At 40.5% G+C, this 12,061-nt stretch overlaps 1 protein-coding gene across 1 annotated transcript; it reads right to left on the reverse strand.

Moving 5' to 3' along the window:
- Nucleotides 1-1,959: 1,959 nt before the first annotated feature.
- Nucleotides 1,960-7,518, reverse strand: LOC135515054 (zinc finger protein 699-like). Its single transcript, XM_064938867.1, has 9 exons — nt 7,396-7,518; nt 6,180-6,382; nt 5,986-6,075; nt 5,671-5,766; nt 5,102-5,212; nt 4,867-4,990; nt 4,355-4,565; nt 2,696-2,745; nt 1,960-2,583 (listed from the first exon to the last, which is right to left on the reverse strand). The coding sequence occupies exons 1-9, from the start codon at nt 7,451-7,453 to the stop codon at nt 2,075-2,077; spliced, it is 1,452 nt and encodes a 483-aa protein (XP_064794939.1). The 5' UTR covers nt 7,454-7,518; the 3' UTR covers nt 1,960-2,074.
- Between the last annotated feature and the right edge of the window lie 4,543 nt (nt 7,519-12,061).

The following is a 12,061-nucleotide window of genomic DNA, read 5'->3' on the forward strand; positions in this document are numbered from 1 at the left end:
TAACCTCTCTTTATCTCCATGAAATTAAATACCGTGTCCTCGTTTTGCGTCATGAATCTAACTTCAAAATTTGGACACACTGATGTGTTGTGGAATGTCTGTGTAGATTTTGTATACAAAAATGATGTTGTGGGTCATTTTGACCCAGAGGCTTTCATGTGTATAGATATTTCCACGGGTCCAAAATCAACAAGTGTCTGATGTATAAACTTTCTATGCTTCTTTGAGACCTGTTTCAAAGACGCCGAGATCTCTTCCAGCCATTGTAGCCAAAATAATGGGCAACTGGGCATTTTTATACATGACCCTAAGCAACTGCTTTCAATATACTTTGTATCTCTCATTTACTCGAGTGTTCCCTGAATATTGGCAGTTACCCATCATTCTGAGCTTTGGCTTGTTTCATTGCATGGAGCACAGTCGGGGGCCCTCTGGCGTCCTCTGGTCCAACCAGGACATCTAGGGCAGTCGCATCTCAGTTCTGAACAGTCACCTGTATGATAACCCTGTAAGCCAGTGCCAGTTGGGAGCACACCAGCATGTAATGATTATGAAAATGCTTGACTCAATCATTCATCCACTTTAATGTTTTGGAATGGCACAACGTTTACACAAAGGCTAAACGGTTGGCATTTTTAGATGGATATGTTTATTGATATATGAATGCATAACTCAATTACAGAAGAGTAGATTCTGGCGATTATACTGCATTCAACAGAACACTAAATCACTATATCACCATGGAAATAAATCCAGGTGCTGAACATTTAAACAGTTTCACCAAAACTCCATATAACATTACGTAAACAAACAGATGGAACAGCCTCAATATGTACATAAGCCACTCCACTGGTTTTTTTTATGCAGAGTGATTTTTAAAAAGGGCAAGTTCACTATTTAACAACTTAATGTTAGATGGTTCATCACCTTGAAAGTAGACTGGGCCAGGAAAACCTGGAATCTATGGTTCAGTTTTCTTTAAGCAGCCACTACAAACTTAAGCTAATTTTAAACACCGCTAACTACAAATCAATGGGAGTGGTCAATTATGCAATTGTTCTAAACGTAATAGCCAAATCACACAAAATAAATCCAATATTATTGGTTTCACATTAGCATAAGGTAATTTAGCATTATTTTTATTATTATTTACATTTCATGGCTGCCCCATATCTCTTCCATTGATTGTCAGCTAGTGGGGGCTCAAGTTAGCTTGTTAGGTTGTAGTGTCTGTTTAAAGAAAACTGAAGCACAGATTACAGTGTCTCCTGGCCCATAGACTACTTAAAGGAAGAGGAATCGTCAAGCTGTAAATTACTGAACTTCCCCTTGAACTGGGAAACAAGGCTTTAAAGTGTTGAGGATATGATAAATTAGTTTGGTACAGGGTGTACTTCCTGCATCTCCACTAATGCCACTATTACAAAAGCTCTACCAAAAAAAGCATATTGTAAATACACACTACAACTTTCAATGATTTTTCTTCATGTGATAGTTCAGGTGTGAACTGCGTTTGTAAGTATTCGGGCAACGAAGACATGAATATGGCCTCTCCCCTGAATGAACTAGCAAATGTTTTTTTAAGCAAGTTCTCCGGATAAAACCCCTCCCACATTCATTACAAGTGTAGGGACGCTCTCCCCTATGCCCACGCATGTGGACCACTAAATGGCTCGACTTAAAAAAACGTTTGTCACACTCTTTGCATTGGTAAGGTCTCTCCCCAGTGTGAAAGCGCTGGTGTACCTGCAGATCCCTCCTGATGGAAACGCCTTCCCACACACAGAGCACATGTAGGGTCTCTCCCCTGTGTGGAGCCTTATGTGCACAGTGAGATTACCTTTCTGAGTGAAACATTTACCACAGTAGGAGCAGGAAAAGGGACGATAATTCATATGAGTACGCATGTGATCCTTAAGGCGACGGTTTGTTACGAAGGACTTTCCACATTGGTGGCAATGGTGTGTTCTCGGAAGTTGCAATCCTTTCTTCTTTGGAAGGTGCGACGATGGCCTCAGATCCGACCTCTTGTGGGCTTCCACGTGGTGCACGAGGCTGGGCAAGTTGCTGAAGGTCATTCCACATTTGTGACAGTCGAGCGTTTGGACGACACTGTGACTTTTTCGTGGGCGTCCAGTTGATTCGATTCGGGAAAGCTCCTTGCACAATGACGACACTGGAATGGATATTGTGGTGATGTCTTAAAACTCTTCCCGCTCTGTGGACAGATGGACATGGATTCGTTGTGTGGACACTGGTGTCTCAATTTCTCACGCAGAGAACCAAACTCTCTCCAGCATTTGGGGCAGCTAAAGGCAGTGCCCACACATTGAATCCTCTTATGGTTTGACAGACTTGTAAAGAATTTGAATCTATTCCCGCAGTTGGAGCACTTGTATGGATTATCCCCACAGTGAATTTGCTGGTGTTGGACAAGTTGAGACTGATAATTAAAGCACTTCCCACACTGAGGACACTGGTGGAAAATGTTCATGTGTGATGAACTGGAAGTAGATGGGGGACACTCATTTGAAGCTGAAGAAAGAGGAGTCAACACCTGAAACGACACCCCTGCAACTGGGTCTGTGGAAAAATGAATAAAAACATTGACGTTTCCCCTTCCATTGCCCCGCAATGATCAGCTGCGGCTTTCCAAAGGGTAAATGTACTTGACTAAAAGTTTGTGAGGTCTCACCTGTATCACCACCTTGCATGACACTGGTAGGAGAAAGACCAGAACCAGCCCTGTGAAAGGCACAAAACAGAAATGCAAATTGATGACCATTACTAAGTCAAGTGGTAAAGTTGTTTGATGCACTGTTTAAAACAACAAAAATGTATAAATTAATTCTCACATACAGGGTCTCAAAGTAATCACACCACTTGACTTATTCCACATATCGTTGTTACAGCCTGAATTTAAAATGGATTAAATAAAAACAATTCTCACCCATCTACAAACAATACCCCATAATGACAAAGAGAAAACATGTTTTTAGAAATGTTTGCAAATGTATTAAATGATATACAGAAATAATAATTTACATATGTATTCACACCCCTGAGTCAATACCTTGTAGAAGCATCTTTAGCACTGATTACAGCTGTAAGTCAAAACTGTAACTCAGCCACTCCGGAACATTCACGGTCTTCTTGGTAAGCAACTTCAGTGTGGATTTTGTCTTGTGTTTTAGGTTATTGTCCAGCATCTCCCAGTGTCAGGTGGAAAGCAGACTGAACTAGGTTTTCCTCTAGAATTTTGCCTGTGCTTAGCTCCATTCTGTTTACTACATAACGATTACAAGCATACCTATAACATGATGCAGCTACCAGTATGCTTGAAAATATTGAGACTGGTACTGAGTAAGTATTATTTTAGTGCCTTGTATATTTATTTAACCTTTAATTAATTAGTAAATCAGTTAAGAACAAATTCTCATTTACAATGACGGCCTACTTGTAAAGCCCCCCCAGCCAAACCCTTCCCTAACCCGGATGACACTGGGCCAATTGTGCGCCGTCCTATAGGACTCTCCCGATCACGGCCGATTGTAATACAGCCCGGGATCGAACCCGAGTCTCTAGTGATGCATCTAGCACTGCGATGCATTGCCTTAGACTGCTGCGCCATTCGGGAGGCCAAGCATGTTTTGGAATATTTGTTATTCTGTACAGGCTTCCTTCTTTTCACTCTGTCAATCAGGTTAGTATTGTAGAGTAACTACAATGTTGTTGTCCATCCCCAGTTTTCTCCTATCACAGCCATTAAACTCTATAACCGTTTTATATTCACCATTGGCCTCATGGTGAAATCCCTGAGCAGGTTTCTTCCTCTCCAGCAACTGAGTGGACGCCTGTATCTTTGTAGTGACTGGGTGTATTGATACACCATCCAAAGTGTAATTAGTAACTTCACCATCCTCAAAGGGCTATTCAATGTCTGTCTTTTTATTTATTTATTTGGAACCATCTTTGTGAAGCATTGGAAAACCTCCCTGGTCTTTGTGGTTGAATTTGTGTTTGAAATTCACTGAGGGACCAAACAAATAATTGTATGTGTGGGGTACAGAGATGAGGTAGTCCATTCAACTTCTTATTTGACTTGTTAAGCAAATATTTACTCCTGAACTTATTTAGGCTTGCCATAAAAAAGGGGTTAAATAATTAATGACTCAAGACTTTTCAGCTTTTCATTTGTAAACATTTCTAAAAACATAGTTTCACGTCGATATTGTGGGGTATTGTGTGTAGGCCAGTGACAAAACATCTCAATAGAATCCATTTTAAATTCAGGCTGTAACATCTACATTTGGAAAAAGTCAAAGGGTGTGAATACTTTCTGAAGGCACTGTACCTTTTCTGTGCTGACTCGTCCTCTACATCTATGTCATCTTCATTCGCTTCATCACAGGTTTCATCGCAGCCTATAATATCTCTTGTGCTCCCCATTGCCACTAAATGTGCTGTCCTCATAGCCACACCAGTGTCCAGATTGGTACGGTTTAACTGGTCAGGGAAGGCATCAGATTCAATATCTGATTCCTGAGGAATGTCAGAGGAGGAAACTGCAGACAAAAACAAATACGTTAAAAATAAATGTAATATCTGCCAGGCTGTTCTGAATACTTATCTCATATCCATCATTTACATTTTAATCTGTCAAATTGTTTATTATTTGGCTAATCCATCCAAGTTTAAATCCCTTTAAAATAAACAAGAAATGTAAGGAACATGGTGAGAGGAACTTCCTGCACATAAATCAGATTATGATCCTCAGATGCTGTTGAACCATCAATAAACCTTATCTGACCATGTGGTGCTAAAATTATGTGTAAAAAAAAAGAGAGTAATTTTCTATGAACTTACTGTTTGTGTACAATGTTCTGCATTGTTTGTAATTCTGGAGCAGAAACTGGAGATCTTCTGAGTGAGAGAAAGACTGCAAGCATTCATCTAGGCCAGAGGAGCCAGCACTCAGCAACAATGCAGTCTAGGGAAAAGAGGGACACAAATAAAATGCCAAAATAGATTCCAGGCCAACTACAGTTATTCATTTGAATGCCGTTCTCTCAAGACTGTCTCACGAAAGTGATTTCTGCACCTGCTTAAAGTCTGGTAGTGTAAGCAGCTCTTCCAATCTAGTGAGGAAGTCACAGACCAGTTCCTGAAGGGCTTTGTCAAAATCAGGTCTGAATTCCTCAAGGAACACCACCTGAAAAGATGGAGAATCAGTGAGATAATGCAAAAGGAAAGCGGTGAGCCTGCTTAATGATTGGTTGGGAGACCCTGCATGATCTTACTTTGGGTGCCAAGTCTTTTATTCTATCTTGCCAGGGTCTACTAGTTATGACTTATCATACAACAAAATGCAATTTTTCAAGGACATTATTACTAGCTTCTCCCTGACTGTACCATCGAACCAGTCAAGCCATATGGCAGAGACTGCCTTTCCAAACTGCCTCAACTATCTGAGGCGGACTAGACACCATTCACTTTCCATTTTGATTATTAGTTGTGCCGGTTTGTTTTGCTTTTGAAGCGTTTCGAGACTCTATTTTGTAATGAGAAGTGCTATATAAGAAAAATAAATTATTATTAAGTTGAGTCAGGCTAAAGAAAATGTTAAAGTAAAACAGGTTCAAGACAATCTTGACATGAACAGCTACTTACTTGAACGAAGTGTTCACGCTCAACTGGGTCTGTAATCAAGCTTTGGGTGAGCTTGGCGAAGTTAGCTTCAGGTGATTCCATGCCTGCATCATAGGACTGTAAAACAATGTGGAAAACACACCGAAACCGGATGGTCATTTTTAGACTTGTTGTTAAAGGGGGTGACAAATGGCACACAAGTGTCCATACCAACACACTTAAGCTCTTGATTTAAATGTGGCTGAATTATCAGGGTGTTAATTCTCATGTAAGTGTCCAGCAGGGGAAAGAAAAGTTCAAATCTTGGCATTGTACTATGACATTTGATTTACCAACCTGAACCTGTGCAAGTTGAGAAGACTTTATAGAATAAAGGAGGGTTTGGAGGCTGACAGGGTGTTCAGCAGAAAATCGCCCCAAAGTTACCTGCAAGAAAAGTGGTGATGGAGTCTGATACTTTGCATAAAACTATTCTCTGCACTTCACCAATTGAAGCGATCCCGTATGAAAGATTAGACAGAATTTCTTACCCTTGCTCTCAGCCCCAAAATAAGGAGGGTCCTCTGTCTGTCAGTCATAAGTTCTGGGACAGTTTGTGTTACCACGGTCACAAACTCCTCTAATTTTCCATAGTGCTTAATGGCCCTCTGTTGTGATACCTGCCACATAAATGCAGACATCAGTCGTAGAGGTGGGACCAAAAGGCGCAGGGAGGAGAGAGGGATGGGGGAATCTATAATGTGAAAAGCACAGTGTGTTACTGTTAGATGGCTAGCTAAATCAATTACGTTTAGCTATGCATATCTAGCTACCATTATGTCATAATAACATTGTCATAACAATCCCAGCAGACAATAACCTGCGCCAAATTTGTGGACACTCAATAACATAAAAATAGCTAGCTTGCTAGTCAATAACATATTATAAACTGGGTAGTTTGAACCCTGGATGCTGATTGGCTGACCACCGTGGGGCGGCAGGGTAGCCTAGTGGTTAGAGCGTTGGACTAGTAACCGAAAGGTTGCAAGTTCAAATCCCCAAGCTGACAAGGTACAAATCTGTCGTTCTGCCCCTGAACAGGCAGTTTACCCACTGTTCCTAGGCTGTCATTGAAAATAAGAATTTGTTTTTAACTGACTTGCCTAGTAAAATAAAGGTCAAATAAAAAATAAATAAATATCAGACCGTATGACAAAATATGTATTTTTACTGCTCTAATTACGTTGGAAACAAGTTTATAATAGCAATAAGACACCTCGGGGGTTTGTGGTATACTGCCGATATACAACGGCAATGCCTTGTATCCAGGCACTCCGCGTTGCGTCGTGCTGAAAAGCAGCCCTTAGCCGTGGAATATTGGCCATATACCACACCCCCTCGGTTTTATTGCTTAAAAATATAGAATGGCACAGCTAGCTAACGTTAGATATTCAAGAGGTTTTGCTAGAAACCGCACAATAGCTAGCTTGATAGACGGCTACTTCATTGACGTCGGGGTCGTTTTCACTCGACACCAAATGCTAGAAAACTGACCGAAACATGGATCGAAGACCCGAATTTGTCCAATTAGAAACGCTCGTTTACATGTTCCGTTGCAAAACGTTTAGCTACGGTTTGCTATTATACGACCCTGGTCATAGCTAGCTAGCGACCTGGTTATTACGCCCACCTAGGTTAGAAAGCTAACTAGCAAACACACAATATTGTTTTCTATCTTGCAAGTTAACACGAATACCGTATACATACCCATTATGGCCCATGTGCCAATCAATATCTTAGCTACCTTGGCTAGTGAGCGCCGCATGAGACAGTAGAAAGTAAATCTAGCTAGCTAACGTTACCACCATAAGAGGATGTGAAACCTTTGCCACCAAGTACTATTTTAACATCAGTGTCCAAAAAGTTTTCAAAATAAAAGTCATCAATTATGCTAAATGTGAAATATTTAACTATCAAGCTGTTCAATAGATGTATTTATGAACTTGATTATTGCCAATACAATCTGCATTTGAGTTATTACTAACCTTTTTTTTTTAACCTTTATTTAACCAGGCAAGTCAGTTAAGAACAAATTCTTATTTTCAATGACGGCCTGGGAACAGTGGGTTTTGAGATTTTGTACCTTATTTACATGTAACCATTAACTTAATCATAAGTTTAATGAGAGATCTAAGACATCTGTAACAAGGGAATTGTAGACTACCATGAGACATCTACATCATCATGACCATACCATTATAGACCATATCTGTCTAAAATAGTATGCCTACTAATCACTTCCTCATGCTGTGATTGTGAATTGAATAGTCATAATCAATGGCAGCCTAAGATGTGTCCCTATCAAGGAAAACTATGTAAGGGTACGGCTTACATTTGTTATATACTTACATGTTTTATTATGTGAGCCACTTGAGCTTCATGGGAGTGGAGTCATAATTCTCTGTGACATGTCAGACCGAGGGACCATAGGGAATTTGGTAATATCTGATAGTTGAAAAGGTATCCACAAATGTGTTTACCTGTGTTGTTCATGATGCCTCCATTGCTAATCACTTCGTGCCAATATAGAGCACGACAGTCACACACACGAAACCCTGTTCATATAACTCACTGTACACTATTCAGGAAGTAAATGCTGATTGCACCCACAATTCTATGAAACTGTATGGAAGAGGGTGAATGTTTTAATAAACCGTGTGTTGTGAGTAGGGTTGCACATTTTGGGGAATATTCAGTGGTGGAAACTTTACATGGGAATTGATAGAATATTTTTATTGATTTATTTCACCTTTATTTAATATATGGTATATATGGTAATATATGGTAACTAATTATATGGTAATTAACGGGAATATATGGGAATTAATATTAATACCACTTTAATGTAGATGTTATTTTACATTGGATATACAGTTGAAGTCCGAATTTTACATACACCTTAGCCAAATACATTTAAACTCAGTTTTTCACAATTCCTGACATTTAATCCTATTAATAATTCCCTGTCTTAGGTCAGTTAGGATCACCACTTTATTTTAAGAATGTGAAATGTCAGAATAATATTAGAGAAAATTATTTTTTCAGTGTTTATTGCTTTCATCACATTCCCAGTGGGTCAGAAGTTTACATACACTCAATTAGTATTTGGTAGCATAGCATAGCCTGTTTAAATTGGGTCAAACATTCCGGGGAGCCTTTCACAAGCTTCCCACAATAAGTTGGGTGAATTTTGGCTCATTCCTCCTGACAGAGCTGGTGTAACAGGTTTGTAGGCCTCCTTGCTCACACATGCTTTTTCAGTTCTGCCCACAAATTTTCTATGGGATTGAGGTCTTTGTGATGGCCACTCCAATACCTTGATTTTGTTGTCCTTAAGCCATTTTGCCACAACTTTGGAAGTATGCTTGGGGTCATTGTCCATTTGTTAGCACCCCCACAACATGATGCTGCCACCCCCGTGCTTCACGGTTGGAGTGGTGTTCTTCGGCTTGCAAGCCTCCCCCTTTTTCCTCCAAACATACAGATGGTCATTATAGCCCAACAGTTCTATTTCTTGTTTCATCAGACCAGAGAACATTTCTCCAAAAAGTACGATCTTTGTCCCCATGTGCAGTTGCAAACTGTAGTCTGGTCTTTTCTTTTTTTTCTCTCGTTCAAATATTTTTTATTAAAACACACACAAGAATGGTGTATAGGTATAAAAGACAAGTATACAATTCTTATCTAAACATAAGAGAGCAGACAGGAACAACAACACCCAACGTTCTGGGTACAAAACACGACATACAAAACAAGGACAGGTAGAAAGAGGATAGATATCCCCCCCCCCCACTTATTCCCCCCTATTCCACTGACTGCTCGGGTGGCGGGGCCAGCACATGCTGCACAAAGGTAGATTAAAATATTACAATTGAGAGTGCGTTAAGATGTACAAATTCAGTGCCGACTGGTCCAAGTAAGAGAGGAAAGGCTGCCAGATTTGATCAAATGTTGATCATTTATTGTTCAGAATATATCTAATTCCTTCTAAGTGTACAGTGTGTGCCAATTCGCTGAGCCATAATTTGGTAGAGGGCGCTTCCCCCCTCTTCCAAAACAACAAAATTATTGTTTTTGTAGTCTGGCTTTTATATGGGGGTTTTTGAGCAGTGGCTTCTTCCTTGCTGAGTGGCCTTTCATGTTATATCGATATGGAACTCGTTTTACTTTGGATATAGATACTTTTGTACCCGTTTCCTCCAGCATCTTTACAAGGTCCTTTGCTGTTGGGATTGATTTGCACTTTTCGCACCAAAGTACATTCATCTCTAGGAGACAGAACACGTCTCCTTCCTGAGCGGTATGACGACAGCTGGTCCCATGGTGTTTATACTTGCATGCTATTCTATGTACAGATGAACGTGGTACCTACAGGCGTTTGGAAATTGCTCCCAAGGATGAACCAGATTTATTTGTTCCTGAGGTCTTGGCTGATTTGTTTTGATTTTCCCATGATGTCAAGCAGAGGCACTGAGTTTGAAGGTAGGCCGTGAAATACATCCACAGGTACACCTCCAATTGACTCAAATGATGACAATTAGCCTATTAGAAGCTTCTAAAGCCATGACATAATTTCCTGGTATTCAACTTACTGTATGTAAACTTGTGACCCACTGGAATTGGGAAAGTGAATTACAAATTAAATAATCGGTCTGTAAAAATTTTTGGGAAAAATTACTTGCGTCATGCACAAAGTAGATGTCGTAAAATACTTGCCAAAACTATAGTTTGTTCACAAGAAATGTGTGGATTGGTTGAAAAATGAGTTTTAATGACCCCAACCTATGTATTTAAACTTCTGATTTTAACTGTATTTACCATATATGGAGACAGAAACATAAACCTTTTACCTTATCATATGTAGACGATTGTAAATGATTAAATCCTTCCAATAGAAATAAAACAATTTAGTAACGAATTGAACTTTATTAAATGAGTTGACTTCACATGAGATGATTTCACTGAACAACAAAAGGGAATATTGAATGATCCCCAATGATCCATCGCATCTACCAAAATGTTTTCAACATATATCGGTAAAATTATAGTCTAGAAACTAAAGCTTTGGTTGTCTTCCTCTCAGGCTTCCAAGTCTTCTCCCTGGACCTCCTCAATGTTCACCTCTTGAACATCAGACTGAGGCCTCATCTTCACTGTCACTTTCCAACTCTGTTGAGGATGGCTCATTGTAAGGCTCAAAATGCCAAAACTTTGCACAGATGGCCAATTTTTCAACCCTTGTATTGGTCAGCCTGTTGCGTGCTTTGGTGTGTGTTCCCAAACAAGGACCAGGTGTGCTCTGAGGCGGCTGATGTTGGTAGGATTTGAAGGACGATGGACGCAACAGTGGAAAGAGCCTCAGATCCACAAAGTCTCTTCCACCAGGTTCTTGATGAGATGTTGGCACGACTGCCATATTGTATCTCCACCCCAAAGTCCTTGCTTGGAAGTGTACTTTGCCAGACTGCCAAGAACCTTGCCCTCATCCAGGCCAAGAAGGCGAGACACAGTAGTGATGACACCATTGGCCTGGTTGATCTCTGCACCAGGCAGGATGCTCTTGCCAGCATACATGGGCTCCAACATATACGCTGCAGCGTGTATGTGCTTCAGGCAAAAGTATTCACGCTTTTTGATGTATTTCAGAACTGCAGTTTCCTCTGCTTGGAGCAACAGTGAAGTGGGAAGGACAGTACAAACTTCTTCTCTTACATCTGCAAGCAGAGTCTGAACATCAAACAGGATGGCATTGTCTTCCTCAATCCGTGCAATGGCTACTGCTATAGGTTTCAGGAATTTCAGGCTGCTTACCACTCTCTCCCAAAATACATCCAGGAGGATCCTCTTGATGGGGCTGTCCATATCGGCAGACTGTGATATGGTCATTTCTTGGAGATTGCCTTCCCCTCCAGGAGACTGTCACCATGATGACAACACCACCCAAACGGGTGTTGCTTGGCAGCTTCAATTTGGTGCTCTTATTCTTCTCACTTGGGCTTGGTGAGGTAGATTGCTGTTATAACTTGATGGCCCTTCACATACCTAACCATTTATTTTGCTCTCTTGTAGAGTGTATCCATTGTTTTCAGTGCCATGTCATTGAGGAGCAGATTCAATGCATGAGCAGCACAGCCAATGGGTGTGATGTGAGGGTAGGACTCCTCCACTTTACACCAAGCAGCCTTCATGTTCGCAGCAATGTCTGTCACCAGTGCAAATAACTTCTGTGGTCCAAGGTCATTAATGACTGCCTTCAGCTCATCTGCAATGTAGAGACCGGTGTCTGTTGTCCCTTGTGTCTGTGCTCTTGTAGAATAGTAGTTGAGGGGTGGAGATGGAGTTAATTATTCATTTCCAACAAACATTAGACCAC

This window comes from Oncorhynchus masou, chromosome 26 (genome assembly GCF_036934945.1).
Source record: "Oncorhynchus masou masou isolate Uvic2021 chromosome 26, UVic_Omas_1.1, whole genome shotgun sequence".
Lineage (NCBI taxonomy): Eukaryota > Metazoa > Chordata > Actinopteri > Salmoniformes > Salmonidae > Oncorhynchus > Oncorhynchus masou.

Bases quoted from the DNA above. Each gene is read 5' to 3' on its own strand.
- LOC135515054 (XM_064938867.1), bottom strand. From the start codon at position 7,453: ATGCGGCGCTCACTAGCCAAGGTAGCTAAGATATTGATTGGCACATGG. The intron at 2,746-4,354 runs GTACAGTGCCTT...TGCCTTTCACAG, and splicing joins GACGAGTCAGCACAGAAAAG to GGCTGGTTCTGGTCTTTCTC. The intron at 2,584-2,695 runs GTGAGACCTCAC...ATTTTTCCACAG, and splicing joins CATGCAAGGTGGTGATACAG to ACCCAGTTGCAGGGGTGTCG.